The 18,381-nt window shown below is 32.8% G+C and overlaps 1 protein-coding gene across 1 annotated transcript; it reads left to right on the top strand.

Moving 5' to 3' along the window:
* The first annotated feature begins 2,398 nt into the window (after window positions 1-2,398).
* On the top strand, window positions 2,399-18,014 carry LOC129228113 (uncharacterized). The gene is made up of 7 exons (XM_054862756.1): window positions 2,399-2,517; window positions 6,797-6,902; window positions 7,928-8,034; window positions 11,978-12,069; window positions 13,592-13,684; window positions 14,672-14,765; window positions 17,797-18,014. Exons 1-7 carry the CDS (start codon window positions 2,424-2,426, stop codon window positions 17,871-17,873), a joined length of 663 nt encoding a protein of 220 aa, XP_054718731.1. The 5' UTR covers window positions 2,399-2,423; the 3' UTR covers window positions 17,874-18,014.
* The last annotated feature ends 367 nt before the right edge of the window (window positions 18,015-18,381 follow it).

The raw sequence follows: 18,381 nt of genomic DNA on the forward strand, positions 1-18,381 counted from the left end.
TACAGCACTGTTTTCCACCTCTATGAAGCTAGAGCAGCTAAATTTCCTCTCTGGAAGGAGAAAGAGTGTGGTTATAACATCTCTCAAGTGTATAGTATAAAACACCATATTAAGATTGGAAACAAGTATTAAAATAGGGATCCAGATATAAGGTCCACGGACCGAAAAGCCACGTCCAACAGGTCCAACAGAAGAAAGATCCGCGGACAGAAGGTCAACTTTTCGTAAAGGCAGGACATGAAGTCCCATTTTCTGAGCAGGCGGGACAAATGGTCCAGGTTTTGCAGTTTTTCCTCTGTTTCTAACTTATTTTGCTCTTTATTATCATAGTACGATGTAGTACTGAATATAAACTGCTACAATCTGAGTTTTTACTATAGAATGTGTCTATGTAGATCCTCTAGAGCAGTAGTGCTCAACCTACGACCCGCGGGATACATCCGGCCCGCTAGCTGATCCGTACGGACCGTAGATTCGTTTATTGTTACAGATCGTAAAGCACGATTAATGGCAATGCTACAAACTAGGAGCCAAATATTCAGAAACTGGTTTCTGAGAAACAAATGAATTTAAAAAAGAAACAGAGTTTGGCAACAACAATTAATGGCCTTTTCTTTTCTTTTCTTTTTTATTTTCTCCCATGTGTTCTGGCCCGCGAGAATCATTTTAAGATGAGATGCGGCCCTCGAATTAAAAAAAGGTTGGAAACCACTGCTCTAAAGGTAGAACCTCCAAGGGCTCTCAGTGGGTGCCCCCCTCCCCCCCGCTATGCCACAGCTCATCGGACAGAAATTTTGGAAATCGTCATTAGTTGAAAGCCATTTACTTACACTTATAATTACTGTATACTTACATTTTTATTTGTTTCATTATTATAATTATTGTTACCTAATGATTTATTATTTATTTTACTGAAAAGCAAGTTTAAAATAAAAAGATTTTTATAGTTTAGCATGAACGGAATGTAATCCCCTTTTTTAAGAAAAAATCGGCTGTGTTTTCAGCATAGTATCGTCCCAGAAGACATCTTGGGGGGTCCCTTTACTAAAAGTTTTATTGTCTTATCGTTATCGGTTGACTGACCGTATCATTGCCCTGGTCAATTCAAACGCCCACTGTAATAGCCGGCGTCTAACAAATAGCGGTAGCTTACCATCGCTAAAACTGAGTTTGCCACTTTTGGCTTTCCATCGCCTTTTCTTGAAAGCATGATATAATATTTCCTTTACTTGTGATAGAATGCCCTGGCACATGACAGTGCTTTTTTAACCACTTATTTTACTTTTGTTGCATTTATTTTACCAAAGAGTGTTGAAAAAAAGTGCAAAACCAAAAATTCCTGCATATTTCCCCCCTAAATAATAGTTCTGAAAGTTTTTCATAACATATTGAAGCAGTTCAGCCCGCTTAAAACGAAATTTTATCTCGATTATAATGAAATTGATCTAACCATTTTGAATGGGTGTGTTTCCTTCAGTAAAAAGTACTACCTTTAGTCACAGAAATTGATAGAATTAGCAAATAATAATAATAATACCATGGAGCCAGAAAATAATATTATTTTTCCAACATTTGATTTTTAATTAATTTTTTTACACATCAGATTTCTAAAACAAAATGTTTCATTGTGTGACGTCACAAATGAAGACAGCCATCTTGAATCGGAGCGTGTGGTTGTCTTTTCGGGCAAGATATCGCCTTTTGGTGATTTTTCACTACGAGCAATTAAAAGCGGAACGAGAATTGTTAGTTAAATAAAATATTCATTTGGCGAAGTTTGTATCATGTTCTGAAACTTCGTGTTGGAAACCCTAGTGGCTTGTTCACTTGTAACGTCAGCAGCCAAAAGGAAAACAGCGACTGAACGTCTTTCAAGATTATTATTTTAAGACAGAAAATAAGTCAAAACTAAAAAAACAGAAAAAAAAAGTAACTCACTTTGTGTTTTCAACATGGCTCTTTCAATTTTTTTTTTTTTTTTTTAAAGGGAAACAACTCAATTTAAAAAGTATCCGTGGAAGCAGAGTACTAAGTAAATTAAATTCGTTTTGACATTTTTTTAGAAAAATCATAAAAACTTGACATGAAATGGAATTTGAACTTTTCGTCTTGTAGTTACTGATTCCCAAACCATTTATGTTTTATTTTAATATTTACTAAAAATTATGACTGAACTGTACTAGTTTCAAAATTAATTTTGTACTTTTTTTTCTTTGTGTATGTGTGTGTGTGTGCGACGTTTATATAACTCCTACAGTGTCTGAGATACAGTGAATTCAATATCTAGAAAGTAAGCTTGCGGCTTTAACTAAAGAAAAAAAAGTCTCAGGACATTGTTCTTTTTAAACTTTGATCTATGATGCTTATCAGTTATATCGTTCCACCTTTGCTGCAGACAACACTTCGACCACCGAGATGTAAACATGGTGGTAAAATCAATTTTTGGATCTGTTATATCAAACGTATACAACATTTTTCGTTCTTTAGTGGATACTGCTTTCTACATTATCCTTCAATGTAAGGTCATTAACATTATTTTGCATACCAAGACTTGGTGCTTATGTTTTTACTTATTTATATTCCTTTTCTCAAGTTCACAACTGCTTTTTTAAGTACGGCAATAAATAAATTCTGGTATTTTCTTCATTAAACAGGCTTAATAATTTTCCACAAGGAACTTTGTAACTTGGGTATAAACATTTTTGACTTGTTTTTAAAACAATAATTTGTAGTACAGTGATTCTCAACCGCTGGTCTGCAACCGAAATAAATTGATCGATCCGCTGAGATTTTTACTGGTTCACGTTAAAATATTTTCCTTACTCAAAAAAAAAAAAAAAAAAAAAAAAAAGAAAGAAAGAAAAATCATCCTAGACATGACATTTAATTTAATACGTGAATGTTGTGATTATTATTTTCCTAATTTTTCACAACTTTTCGCTTTTGTTTTATTACTCTTACATTGGCATAGTTATTACTTTATTACGTGTATTTACATTTAAAGTCCCTTATTACCATGCAAAGTTTTATTCACTTATTTATAATGTTTTGTAAAATTATGTGTAGTAGTATTTATTTATGTAATTATTTTTGGTCAAAAATAAGAGTTAAAATATTATTGGTCTGCAAAATGTTTTCAGAAGTTTTTGACTGTCGGTAGGTCAAAAAAGGCTGAGAATCGTTGGTCTGTAAGTTAAGCAGTGAGTCTGTATTTTCTGTATAAATTTGCTTCATTAAAAATTATATATATATATATATATATATATATATATATATATATATATATATATATATATATATATATATATATATATATATATATATATATATATATATATATATATAAATGAATATTACATATATTATTTAAAGTCTCACTCATAGATAGCACAATGGCAAGTGTACTAAACAACAACAAGAAACACAAAAGAATATTAACAATGTAAATTGAAAACCATGTAAATATGAAAAGTTGAACAATATGTTTCCTGCTTTCTCTTTTTTTGCAGGTCAAAGCTGGGGGGTTGCATAGTACATGGCAGCATTTTCAAAAAACTTGTCACCTTTTATCTTGCTAATTTGATAAAAATGCAAATACTCGCTGACTTGTACGTTACCAACCTCTATACAAACCTGCAAATTAATATAGTATGCCAACTGCTCCAGCTCTTTGATAACGTAGCAGTTATAGCCCATTCTTTTCTCCATATTGTTCAACTTTTCATATTTACATGGTTTTCAATTTACATTGTTAATATTCTTTTGTTTTTCTTGTTGTTGTTTAGTACACTTGCCATTGTGCTACCTATGTGTGAAACTTTAAATAATATATATATATATATATATATATATATATATATATATATATATATATATATATATATATATATATATATATATATATATATATATATATATATATATATATATATGTATATATATATATATATATATATATATATATATATATATATATGTGTGTGTGTGTGTGTGTGTGTGTGTCTGTGTGTCTGTGTCTGTGTATTTGCACTTTTCTTAAAAGTCATCACAGCACTTTTACTAAGAGCTAGTTGTCAAATTTTCCTTCTTCTTTAAAATAATCTTAATAATGTATTTTTTTAAAGGATCTGGGTTGATCTTGAGGCTTCGAATACAGTGGCTGTCATAAAAAACACTTTTCGGCAAAAGGTTTCTAAACTGAAAATACAATGTCGTAAATCTGAACTTATACGGCAAGGAAGTTATAAATTCGGATTGGCATGAATTATATCCAAATATTATCTAAGAATATGTCTTTATTAACTATAGCAACCGGGTCAAGGAGATTCAGTAACCTTCTTTATTAAAAAAAAACTCTTAAGATCCTCAATAAAGCACGAAAGGGTATATAAATGAAGGGGTATGAATTAAATAATTTCCTTCGTTACAAGTCCGAAACCTCACAGACTTTTTTCTAGGCAATGTTCCGGGATATCACGGGTTTTCACCAATTTCTTGTGAAATTTCAAGTATCTTTGCGAAAAGGTTTCCTGAATTGCTAGAAGTTGCAATAGACTTCTTACTGTTCTGAAAAACATTTTTAGCTACTTGTGTTAAGCTCTCAATTACAGCCCACCCAGATTGACTAAACTCCATATGAGGGCGAACAGCAGTCTCTGGATACTGTAGCTTTGCAAAAACTGTAGCCAACTAAGGCTAAAGCTTGCAATTCTGCAGAAGCTTGGCCATATTTTGTTTAGGTTTAAGAATCTTTCCTGGTAAATCATGATGAGGTCAAGCTATTGCTACAAACATATGTCTGTTTTCTTCGAATTTTCCTGATTTATTCCAGAACGTGACTGGCTTTTATCAGGAAGGTTTCTGAATTCTTCAGAAAAATTCCACGTGAATTGTAGGAAGGTTACTGGCTTTTAGCGGAAAACTTTCCCGTTTCTTAACCAGATATATTAAATGTGGGAGTTTAAAAAAAAAGAAGAAATAATTATCTTTTCGTGCAAACGAAATTAATGTACTATGGTATGAGTAAAACAAAATATTAATTTTGTGAAAGGGTGATCCGTTGATTACAGAAACAGAGACAAAGACTGAGGGCAAAAATCAGGAACATTTGCATAAAGGCGCTGCGCTTCAGAGAGCAAGCATTAATTTTATAACAAAATCAGTTTGATGAAATACTACCTAAATAGATTTTTAAAAAAAAAGACTTTGATTGTTTAAATTCGATCATAAATGTAACTATGTGACACAAGGAAGGGGTAACTATAAGACACAACTATAAGACACAACTATAAGAAGTAACTATAAGACACAAAGGAAGGGGGTTTTAAGTTTGACGTGTCTGTGTATCTTTCTGTGGCACTCTAGCGTCTAAACGGATGGACCTATTTTGAAAACAAGTTTTTTGTTCGAAAGGAGAGTTAATCGAGAGTGTTCTGAGCTAGGTTGCGTCTTCGGATGACATTACTTAACGAAGACATTAATTAAAAACTTCTAAAAGGTTTTTCTCGACTTTTACAGTGAAAATATATTTAAAAGTTTAGTACAAAAATAAAGAGTAATTTTTTCTGCGTCTGATAGAATGTGTTTGGAACTTTAAGCAGATTTTAAAACGGCTAAACTTTTATTCACGCGATTGGTAACCGAATTCATTGTCGGCCGAAAAGGAAAAAAAAACGCAATTATTCAATCTTTTTATCTGTTGCCAGTTTTTATTTATTAACAAATAAAATACTTGTTATTGATTTTTTAATGGTATATGGCTTTTAAACGGATTTTCCATTTTCCCACTTGATTCTACATTTGCGAACTCAGTCGGGCTTCTTTTTTTTTTCAATTTTTAATTTTAGTTACTTGTAGAGTAGACAATTATAAACATTGTATAGAAAAAATTGAATAAATATCTTTGTGCTTGATAAGTAAAATAATACAAAACAACGCATAAAGACAAAATAAGTAGAAAAACTGCGCATACGTGTTTCGGGGTTACAACGAACCTTTTTATTTATTTTTATTTTATTTATTTTATTTTATTTTTAAATTTTTCGCAGCCCCGAAACACATGTATGCAGTTTCCTGCTAATTTGTGCCTTTATACATTGTTTTAAATTCTTATACTCTTGTCATAGTAGTTGTTTTGCTGAAAAGATTTCATCTTCGTTTTAGTTGAATAAACTGCATTTCAGAATACAGCCCGTCAGCATAGCGAAGGGACGAGGTGACGAGGAATTTTTATTTAGAGATAGACTCTGCGCAGAAAACGCACTTTAAGAATTCTAAGAAAATTTTAAACGGAATTATAGTGCTGCCATCTATTGCTTAGTTTCTTAAGTATTTCATGGGCTTGTTTTGTTGCCTATGCGAAATTACAATGATTTCATTCCGCGTTTGTCATTTTTATCTCTTTTATTTCCTTCTGATAAAAAGTAAGCAATGAAAAATCGTCGAAAAAATGTTATAACATTAAAAATAATAATAATAATAATATATTAATATTTTTTGTTTAAATAGTTACGTGTCTTTAATTGTGCAAAAATATTGGATACATAAACATATCCAGGGCCCCATCAAGTCGACTTGATGATCCCATCCCCCCCCCCCCCCGCTTCTTCTCAGTTTAAGTGCGACTTCTTGCAGGAATTACTCTGTTTGAAAAACCTAAATTTTCGTCCTTATGAAAAAAATAACCGAGATCTACCATAAAATTCAAAAATGAAATTTAGTTTAGATGTAGATTAAAACTTTACTTGTTTTTTGGAGCTCACCACTTTTATATTTACATTTTCCTCACATGTTTTAGCAACAATTTTTTCTACTATGGTGTTAAATGCTGCTTTAAGTCTATTGGTTTTGTTCGAAGAAATCGCCATTATTTGTCTCCTACTTCCATGGATTCCTGCAAAAAGGTGATATATTTCTTCTTTTACTAATTCATTTACTGCCATTTGGCATTGAGCAAAGGCCAAGAGACCCCCATGTGCAATGTAGTTCACAAAGTGTTTCTTATAAATTTACTCAGCAGCTCAGCAAAAAAATTTCAACTAAGATAGTTTTATTGAATCTTCATTTAATACAGGGGTCGACTACAGTGACGTTGCACTTTGATTGGGGGAAGATCTTTGGTAAAATTGTGACAATTTGTGACTAGAGGGAGGGAAGGTGTAACAAGAAGTGTGACATCACATATTATTTATAACATTATACTTATTAAAAAATTGCGTCACATGTGACAAGGGGAGGAGTTAAAATGAAGTATGCCACTTTATGGTTACGGGAGAAGAGAGGGGGTCAAATATGTTGAAAAAACAGTGTGATGATATCGTGTTGGATGTAACTGATATCTGCAAACGTAACCGGACAGTTGTAATTTGGCTATTTTCACTCTTTCCATTTTATTCGAATTTCAATCGTTACGCTATCAGCGTAGGTGACGCTAAAGACATTGCTATTTCAAATTAATACTGCAAATATATTAATTAACTAATACAAAGTTGGCTTTAGTGCACTTTCAGCTGCCTAGCCAAACTGTAAGAGTTTTTTTCCCTCCGATTAAGATAGGATAAGGACGCCCAATTACTTCTAAAAGTTTGTTGGCAGGTCATCTAAATCACGATTTAAAATATTTTCAGGCTGAGAGCTGACAAAAACCATATTTAATAAAGCTATTCATTTCTCCAGGATTCTACTAAATTGAGAGGTTTTCAGCGAACCGTACAAAAAAAGATTTGCCTCTTTATGCTATACATCAGCAAAAAAAGAAAACATTTATCTGTAAAAAAAACTCAATTCGAAGCTTGTTTCAAGTTTTAGCGGATAATTCAATGATTTCTTCCGCTGTTTGCAGTGCAACTCATGATTTTTGTATGCATTATACTGACCATTCAAAATATGTATGCACATTTTAACTTTTTCTCTCTTTTTCCTTTGACAGGATAGGCAGCATTTTCGGCTTCATCAGAAAGCTGGGGTTCCCAGAAAAAATAACATTGAGCTTATATATTGTGATGGTGCTTGTAGTTATGGTGCTAAATCTTATAGGTATGTATTTATTCATTACCTCAGGCGTTCCCAAAAAGAGTGCCACGGCAACATGGGGAAAAGCGAAGGGGGCCTTGAAGAAGCGTTTATGGAATTAATATGAATGTATGAGACAGACAAGGGGTTCGTTAGAAAACTATAACTCTTCAAAGGGTACCACAAATTGGAAAATTTTAGAACCCCTGCGATTTGGCTAATGTCATTTAAAACAAGTAAAAAAGCAGTCAGAAACTTTTCACACGTTTAAATTGTCATTTGAAATGTTTTAATTTGGTTGAAACTAGAAAAGAAACTTTTTTGGCTGTAAAATCAAACACTGCAAATGCATAGTATGTACCTGTTAACCAGGGGCGCTGGACCGGAAGAGTGTGCCCCCCTAGGGAGACGTAGCATTTCAAGATAGGCCTGAATTTTTATAAAAAGTAAATGAAAATAGTAAGTATAATTGTTATTTGCTCAATTTTGTGCCCACATATAAACAGTATTTTTTCAACATTAGAGCTTCTTTTTGAGGTTTATTCGCAGTTTTCATCGTAGTATCTCTGTGAATTTGGATTTTCAGCATAAGCATGCATAAAGTCAAAATATCTGGTAAGGCATTGAAAGTGAATTGGCATTCTCTTTATCAAAATACTCCAAAACTTATCAAGGATAAGTTACAGCCCTCCCGTTGTTATTGTGAAAATGACTGGTATTACCGGCCAACACCTCATCTAGATCCGAGACTACCTCAAAATAATCTGTATTTAGTTTGTTTTTTTATTTATTAGCTGCATATATTGTAACCTTAAGAAATTTATATTTAGGTACAGCAGTTAATAAAATTTAAAATAAAAATTTGAGAGAAGAAATAGGAAGTATACAGTTTTGTACGAATTGCCTTTTTACTATATCGCATACATTCTTCTCACAGATTTAAATTTTATTGGGTGATTTTTAAAAATTGCCTAAGTGTAAAGACATTAAGATTAAGTGCAATTTTTATGTGCTGCAATGAAGAAATCTGTACTTATTTTGTTTCATACTTTTTAGCGTGAACTAAGCTCGTAGACATTTTGTAGTCTTAAGAATTTAAGAATATTTTTGTATTTTATTTTCGTTTAAAAGTTATTTGAGGTGAAATTTTTTGAAATTTAAAACCTATTTACCTGTTACCTATCTTCATTGGTAAAAACTAGGTACAGTAAAACCTGTAAAGTTGACCACCCTTGCAAGTTGACCACCTGTCTAAGTTGACCGCTATTTTCAGGCACAGAATTAAATCTGTATCATATAACTCAACCTCTATAAGTTGACCACTAAAGTAGTGCACCGCAGGTGGTCAACTTACAAAGTTTTCACTGTATTGAACTACGTTTTAATATAAATTCATTGCACATAAAGAAAGAATAGCTTATATGTACCGTTTAACCTGCTCTACATATTGCAAGTTTGTATGCTCAAATTTAAAAGCAATTTTGAACAAGTATATAGGGTAAAAAAAGCTTCTAAAAACGTTTTTAAATGATGACTTGACTTAAATCAAAGAGAGTTTAGAAAACCTGCATTATTTGAAAAGTTTAAAATGCTCAAAATACCCCCTCATATGCTTGCTTAATTTCAGCCTTGAAACTCGTTTGTTAAGTTTATCAAAAAAAGTAACTTTTTACTGACTATTATTTCTTACTAGTATTACCTCACTTCTTTACCCGTAGTGTAAAATTAAAATTTCATTTGGTTCGTCTGTATATTTACAAATAATGGATGATGGATTTGCTTACCCATGTTATGATAATTTACTCGTCCATGTAACGATAATTTGCTCGGTAAAATGTTCTTAAAATTGGAATAGAAAGAGAACAAAATCGAATTTTCAAAAAATCGCTTCGATGTGCACACTCCCATGTTACAAACTAATTTCTTGCCAAATTTCATAAAAATCGGCCAAACGGGCTCGACGCTGTGCGCGTCACAGAGATCCAGACAGATAGATATCTACACAGAGAGATATCCATAGAGAGAGACTTCCATCTTTATTATTAGTAAAGATAGAGATAGAGTTTGGCAAGAATAAAAAAAAAGGAAGTAAAATAATCAGCAGGCATAAATACTGTTATTTTTCATTTTTTTTTTTTTTTTTTTTTTTTTTTGGCAGCAGTTAATCAGCGGAAGTAATTGGCAGGTGTTATGACAGAGAAGTAACTTGAGAAATAGTCTTCAATAATTAACTTTAGTAATTATACAGCTGAAAGTATCTCTGTCTGGATATCTGTATCTCTAGGACACGCATAGCACCTAGACCGTTCGGCCGATTTTCATGAAATTTGGCCCGAAATAAGTTTGTAGCATAGGGGTGTGCACTTCGAAATGATTTTTCTATGATTTCATTTTTACTACCATTGGTGGACTTAATTAATCTGCACCGAGCGAATTATCATAACGTGGACGAGCAAATTAACATAACATGGACAAGCAAATTAACATAGCATATTGGCGAGAAACTCATCATTCATTATTTGTAAATATACAGGCGAACCAAATGACCTTTGATACTTCCTACGACGGACAAAGCCGTGCGAGTACCACTAGTAATACATATAAAGGCTTGCTATTACTTCCGGCGATTTTAGTTAGATAGAAATTTACTTAATAGAAAATTCTAATGACTACCCGAAATATATTCCAATTATAAACCGAAAATTTTGTACCCCTCACCGGCAACAATAGACGAAATTCTCTCTCAAATAAATAAATGAATAAATAAAATAAATCTGTCTAGAAGTAAATGAGCCTACTTCCACGTATAACACCATAGATTTTCTTCCGTTAAATCAACCAAACAGTATTCTCAATTATCGAAGGTTTAACATTATATTTGAAAATAAAAAAATTTTCGCATTGAAAATTTTATTTCTGAAAACAAAATATGCCTCTCTCATGAAAAAATAATTTAAACGAGCTGATGTGTGCATCACATGACTTCCTTTTACGTCAGTTTAATGATAATAGCGCCTTGGAGTAAGCAAAGAAACACTAAATATTTTCACCCCTAGTTTCTTGCGAACCGAAGCAAAAAAAAAAACGTTTTTACACAGATTTATTTCCCCGTTATTGGCGATTTTAATGGGATTCAGTGGTTAACTCTTTAAATATCACCAACATTGACCGAACTAAAACCAGACTTAAAAATTAAAAAAAAGCCAAATTTTTCGCCAAGTTGGTGACAACACTTAGCGACCAAAAGCTTGGCGATATATCGCCAAGTGTTTGACAAATTATAACACCACTTGAGTTAGCAATGAAATTAACAATGATTTTCCCCCAAAAAAGTGTAAAAGACCCCCTTAGGAACATCCGAATGCAACCAAAAGGGAAGGTGCACAACGAGATCCCACTAAGAGTCTACGTATCAAATTTCATCTTTCTAGGACATACCGTTTTTGAGTTATGCGAGCTACATACACACATACATACGTACATATGGACGTCACGGAAAACACGTTGTAATTAACTTGGGGGTCGTCAAAATGTACATTTCAGGTGTATGTACGTTCCTAGGCATGTATCCACGTGTGGTCGGGTCGAAAAATCTCAACATTCATTCGGGGATTAGCAAAATGGAAATTAAGGCCGATTTTTGAGTGAAAATTTTTTCGTGAATACAATACTTCCTTTTTTGTAAAAAGAAGTAAAAATGATGGTATGAATTCACATTAAATTCTATTCCTTAAAATTGTTAGACTTGATACTTCAATACATTACCACCAGTAAATAATGTGTTTTCTACGAGGAACATTTTAAATTTTGAGCAGTGCTTACATAAAAGGTAAAGTATGCATTTTGTGAACTTTTCTTTAACCGTGAAACGCAAAACTATGACATGCATATGATAAAAATATTATTAACAATGAAATAAGTTATTGTTTTAACTGATTTAAATTTTTGTTTTTGATATTTTATAAAGCTTTAGAACTGCATTACTTACAACTCGACGAAAATCTGCTGAGTAGTTTTGACGAGTTTAGGAATAATCTATTCACATCTCTTAAACTATTCGTGTGAGTATTTCTGGTTGTTTTTACACTTTTTCAATTTTAATGTAAGCAGCTTGAATAAATTCGTACAATTTGCTCTACGCTCTCTATTTTAGGATATGATTTTAGTTAAACTACAATGAACTTAAAAGATAAAAATTTCAGTTACGTATCTAGTTATAAGTTTCAAGTTTTTCAGTGACGTCACGATGTATTTTACTAAACTTTGTTGTCGATGCCCGCAAAACTAAGTTCAATAAAACACATCGTATGCTTTAAAATCTTAATTATTACTCATTGATCTACACATTCCCATTACATTCTATAAGAATGTCTATAAAATTTGATCGAAAAAACCAAGAGGGCACATGTAAGCGGTAAAAATGGACCAACCACAATCGTTATCATATAATCGGTCCTTGGTTAGATTTATCAATTTTGACACCTAATGAACCTTATAATTACCAATATTTCAGTTAGGATTTGAAGTTTTGAAACAGAATGACAACATCAATATTAACATTTATTAAAGCAAAGTGCAAGAAACAATTACAGTAGTTTACAATCTGTTTGACCTTCCTATCATACTTTAATTCGCGTTTTGAGAAATACTGTATTCGTTTTTTTAAGATTCGATCAATCTCAGAACATCAACTTTTGCAAACAATATGATTCAGAAAGAAGAAATTAAAAGTTGTACTAAACTTTTCCTTAGGCTCCCTTAAAGGTAGCAGCAATGTTAAGTAGTAGAACTAAGTGACTATAATTTGAATATTCTTCGGATAAGGCATTGAAATGTGACGTTAGTGTGTGTAAATGTGACGCCCACGCATAGAAAAATACCATATTTTAAGACATTGTCTCTGGATGTCTAGATGTCTGTTACGCGCATAGCGCCTAGACCGTTCGACCGATTTTCATGAAATTTGACACAGAATTAGTTCGTAGCATAAGGGGGAGCACCTCGAAGCGATTTTTCGAAAAATCGTTTGTGTTCTTTTTCTATCCCAATTTTAAGAACATTTTATCAAACAAATTATCATAACGTGGACGAGTAAATTACCAAATTATCACAACGTGGAACCGTAACATGAGGGCGAGCAAATGAACATAGCAAATTGGAAAGAATTTCACCATCCATTATTTGTAAATGTACAGCCGAACCAAATGACCTTTTAATTTCCTACTACGGGCAAAGCCTTGCGGGTACCGCTAGTTAGTGTATAATAAAGATAACGTACAATAGATGACAAAAGTGCAAAAAAAAAAATGAAAAATGAAAAATTTGCAGTTACTGCCCTTTACCTGCATACCGCAGTATTGGTCAAACTATAAAATGTGACATCACTATCAATAATCAGGTTTGTCTGTAGCTAATCAAAAGTAAAAGCAAATCTTCTTACAGCACATGCATTCGTTGCCTGAGGACATTTATGTCATTTTGTCATTAGCAAACATAAAAATGCGTCATTCTCCTGTTATTAAATCATCATGCTATACTGAAACGTTCTAAACTCATTACATGTATTATATATTTCTTTTCAGTAGTAATGCACCGTTTCTTACACCTGCTATCAAATGAAGCTTCACTTCGGAAAACCTGTAAGTTGTTGAAGAAGCGTCTTAAAATCGAACAAGTACGTAAAATGCAAAACCATGACGTATATAATCAAACACGTTATGATTGACGAATGTTTCACTATCGAATGGTTGATTTAAAGGTTCTAAAATATAAAAGTATTGTTAATGGCATCTCATCGTAAAGAAAACCTAACATTACCATTATTCGAAATTTTCTTCGTTAAAATAGAGAGACACAGGATCGTATGTTCTGGAAATTTATTCAAAAAATACAGCAAAAAAATAAAATAACCAAAAACAGAAAAATACAGATTTTGTATTATTCTTTGAACCAAAATGCTAATTTGTTGTGATAATTCAATAATCTTTGTTGTAAGAGAATAATATTAATTACGTGCCTACTCTAAAATGTTCTGGAAAGTTTAGTTCAGACCTTCAAATATGGAACTTTTTTTGGTAGACACGCATTTTTAGGTTGCAAAAATAGAATCCTTTCGTTAGTAAAGGAAGTATAGAGATGCTTTTAATATCCTTGCATTGAAGAACCTTGAAAGGACCTTGTAACCCTGAAGCACGTATATGCAATTCGTATTGCAGATCACGTTGGATTTCTTTAATTATGTGGTAAAAGTTTAAATAATCTTTTCCATCTACGTCTGCTACATGTTGAAATTGTTAAGATCATGATAAAATTGTTAAGACCCTACATGAGGAAATCATTTCGGTTTGATTTTTTGAGACCATATAACTAAAAAAAATCGTCAGTTTTGCTTAAATGCAATTCTACTAAAAATCCAGATTTATATTGCTAAGCAGGGCTGACGAGAGGCCATGTCAGCCTAGTCGGAAACTAGGGGCCCGTTCCTTGAGGGGTCCCTCTCGAAATCGGAGTAGTATAAGTTTGGCAAGTTTTAAGAGGGGGACGGCGACCAAACTGATAAGGGGCTCACCATGGCTCTCTACGGCCCTTTTGCTAAGTTTTAAACTATCATGTTACAATTATTTTACTTTATTTCCTTTTAATTACTGACTTAAAATTAAAGGATGAAGAATTAGACGAAAAAGATTTAGGTGAAACTGTGGATGATGACACTGAAGTAGACATTTTGAGAGGCGAATTGGAGAGGACAAGATTAGGTAAGATCAATCACTGTTCTATGTTTTGCAATTAAATGGAATAATTTATCTTATTATTTTATTCTAATTTCAACAATTTAAAGAACAATCTAACCTAAAAATGCAAGTGGGGGAATTATAGATTGATTACAGCCTACTTTACGTGTACCAACTTTAACTTTTCAGTTGGTACTTGCATATCGAGTTTAGTATTTCTTGGTCGAACTCTCAACTCTCTTGACCTCTCCCTCTGTTTCAACTAGCCCTGTTCAAGTCGAAGTCGGGGGTTAAAAGTATTTAACTGCTTTAATGTCATAACTACTTTTGACCTTTCTTGTTCATATTAATTACATCCTTTTACAAAGTAAAGGATGCATTGTAACAACGAAACTTTTTCACTCAAAGCTCAGCCTAAATTTCTTTTTTACTTACTCCCGAATAAATGGTGAGTCATTTTCCCGACACGTTCGCACAGGCATGTGTACCTACAAACGTATGAACAACCGAAATATTACATTTTGATGATCCCCTGAGTTTTTCTATCACGAATTTTCTCGTGACATCTGTATGTGCGTATATATCTTGCATAACTCAAAAACGGAATTGAGCAGAAGGTTGAAATTTCACTTCGAGTCCTTTTGGGGTCTAGTTGTTGCACCTCCTCTTTTGGTTGCAATTTTTTGCAATTTGGTTATTTTGATTAAAAACAAAATGTTTTATTGAATACTAGTTACATAACACAGGGTATAAAAAAATTCTTTGGTGCCCAGAATTTTAGAGCAGTTTTAGGCTATATTTGGGGCGCTGAATCGAAGTATCAAATTGGTTTCCCCTATCAGCTCTATATTTTGAGAGCAGTGCTTTTTGATTAAAAATAAAATGTTTTGTTAAACACTAGTTACATAACACAGGGCTATAAAGAAAATTCTTTAGTGCCCAGAATTTTAGAGCAGTTTTAGCTATCTTTGGGGCGCTGAATCGAAGTATCAAATTAGATTACTCTATCAGCTCTACATTTTGAGAGCAGTGCTTTTTGATTAAAAATAAAATGTTTCATTGAACACTAGTTACATAACACAGGGCTATAAAAAAATTCTTTGGTGCCCAGAATTTTAGAGCAGTTTTAGCTATATTTGGGGGCGCTGAATCGAAGCATCAAATTAGTTTCCTTTATCAGCTCTACATTTTAAGAGCAGTGCTTTTTTAACATGCTGTTATACCTAAAATGTATATAGTTTTAACCTTTTGTGAACATCTAAAGCAAGTTTAATCTTCTGAAAAAAGAATTGCTTCCAATATACTAGCCCTATTGCCATTCTGCTCTGCAGTCAGAGGAATTCACTACAGTTGGTGTAAACGTAACCTGGCAGCGGGACCCAACTATGACTCATGAGAACACAGGGCACCATCTGTATTTAGTGCCCCCCCTTTCCCCCTTCTTTTCTTATACAGTGACCGCCGCTTATATGAATCACGTTTGTTCTAAACAGTTTTGATTCTATAAAGCGGCTGATTCAATAAAGTGGCTAATTCAATAAAGCTGGATTTTATTCTGTTTTTTACAATTTGATTCATTAAATCGGTTGATTCAATTAACCAGCGTCCACGTAATACTATAGATTTCAGATTTGGTACCCCTCTAATTTTTTGACCGGGGCACGTGCCCCATGTGTACCCCTACCTCAACCTGGTCTTGCCTTGCAGCGTTGTGAATGCTACGATGGTCTTAATTACGAAATTACAACACTGCCATGTTAGATTTGATACAACTATGGATGGAACAAACATCACACAAGTTTTGTTCTTACGATGTGTGAAGAGTTGTATATTTGTATACAACATTTGTGTAATATAATAATAATGAATATTCTGTACTTATAATTTTTATTTGATCTATGGATCTATGATTTAAACCCATGTTACGTATATTTCTTCGAAATATACTAATTTTTTATGCTAAGCTCTTCAGCAAAAACTAATGTCATATGAGGCAGTGAGAAGCAAAGGGATGTAAGTGGACATTTTCAAGTTTTGAGTAAAACGCGTTTAAAGTTGCGGTGTTTGGTCTGCTTTCATTGAATTCTTTTTCAAAGTCATGCTGTATAGCAGCACCTACCAGGGCTGTTAATACTATCTTTTACCCCAAAGAAGAGGAGAGGTTCACCTACCATTTGTAATGGTTATCTCGAAATTTTTAATTTTGGCACTTACATCCCTTTACTTCTCACTGATTCATATGAGGTGCGTGAAGCAAAAGGATGTAAGTGTGGTTTATAAAGTTTTGAGTAAAACGCGTTTAAAATTCAGGATCAGGTACACTTAAAAATTCATGAATATTTTATGGTAAATATTACTGTAAAATGGAGTATTTACAGTATAGAAAAAAATTACAATAAATTGTACCGAAAAAAAATAAACGATTGCAGCTCCAATTGATACACCACGTGACTTACAGTGTGAAGCAGATATCACCCGTATTTTCCTTACTCGATGCGTCCCAAGTCGTATGGTGGGCAGCAAATCCGCCTACCAATTTAAAGGTCCAGAGATCGAACCAGCTCTTTGCATTTTTTAAACTCTCGTTTATTCTACCGTAAAATGTTACAGTAAAATAGGATTTTACGGTAAAAGCTACTGGCAACATGGATGCCAGTAATGTTTACGGTAAAAATTTCAGGATTATTTTTAACAGTGTAGGCTTTCTTTGAAAATTTTCTCTAAATCATACTGTATACCAATACCTGCACCTACCAGGGCTACTAGTACCATATCTTACCCCAAAACAGAGGAGAGGTTCTCCTACTAATGAACTGGTTACCTCCACCTTTTTTTTTTTTTTTTTTTTTAATTTTGGCACTTACATTTCCTTGCTTCACACTGCCGCATATTTGAATTCAGCATACCAAACTCATATGAAATCAGTTCCAAATAGCCCGGCAAAAACAAATGACTTTGGCCCAGTGTAATAGAATTCTTTATGGTTAAATCTTAAACTTGAAAAGTTGATCTACTAATTTACTTGATCGTATACATCATCTTTTACTTTTTGCAGATCTGGAAGCAATGAAGTTAGCATACGCAACGTTGCAGGAGAAAATAGAGAAAACAAAACGTACGGGGACTGGTTAAAATGAAAAATATTTATTTATGTAAAAAAAATGGATTTGCGTTCTGTAATAAATAAATGTTCTTTTACAGATTTTGTTGATTCTTCTGAAAGAAAGTAGAGATTATAAATATTTATTCTAAATTTGATCTGAAACTTGGCTATTTTGTTTGTCTTTTCGTTTACCAGTATGTCAGAAACAAATATAACAATGAAACGAACTTTCCTCAAAGTCATCTTTATAATCCTCAGGAGAAGAGAATCATCATATTAAAGAAAATATTTATTGACCAGTTCTGCCAAGTCATTGCCCCTCCTTTGAAAAATTAATGTCTTTAATTTTTTTTTTTTTTAACTCATAAGCGGGCCGGTTTTTTGTTGTTACTTCCTTTTACAACGAGCTGATGTGTGCATCACATGACTTCCTTTTACTCCAATTTAATGTCATTTTCTCATTATTGGCAGTTTTGATATGATTCAATAGTTTTCTCTCTAAATATCACCAACAGTGGCCAAATTAAAACAGATTTT

This window comes from Uloborus diversus, chromosome 8, assembly GCF_026930045.1.
Source record: "Uloborus diversus isolate 005 chromosome 8, Udiv.v.3.1, whole genome shotgun sequence".
NCBI classification, from domain to species: domain Eukaryota; kingdom Metazoa; phylum Arthropoda; class Arachnida; order Araneae; family Uloboridae; genus Uloborus; species Uloborus diversus.

What these genes read in the sequence shown, in the direction of transcription:
- LOC129228113 (XM_054862756.1), top strand. Translation starts at nt 2,424, where the DNA reads ATGGTGGTAAAATCAATTTTTGGATCTGTTATATCAAACGTATACAAC. An exon ending in AGCGTCTTAAAATCGAACAA is followed by an intron (nt 13,685 to 14,671) that starts GTACGTAAAATG and finishes TTAAAATTAAAG; the next exon opens with GATGAAGAATTAGACGAAAA. An exon ending in ATTGGAGAGGACAAGATTAG is followed by an intron (nt 14,766 to 17,796) that starts GTAAGATCAATC and finishes TACTTTTTGCAG; the next exon opens with ATCTGGAAGCAATGAAGTTA.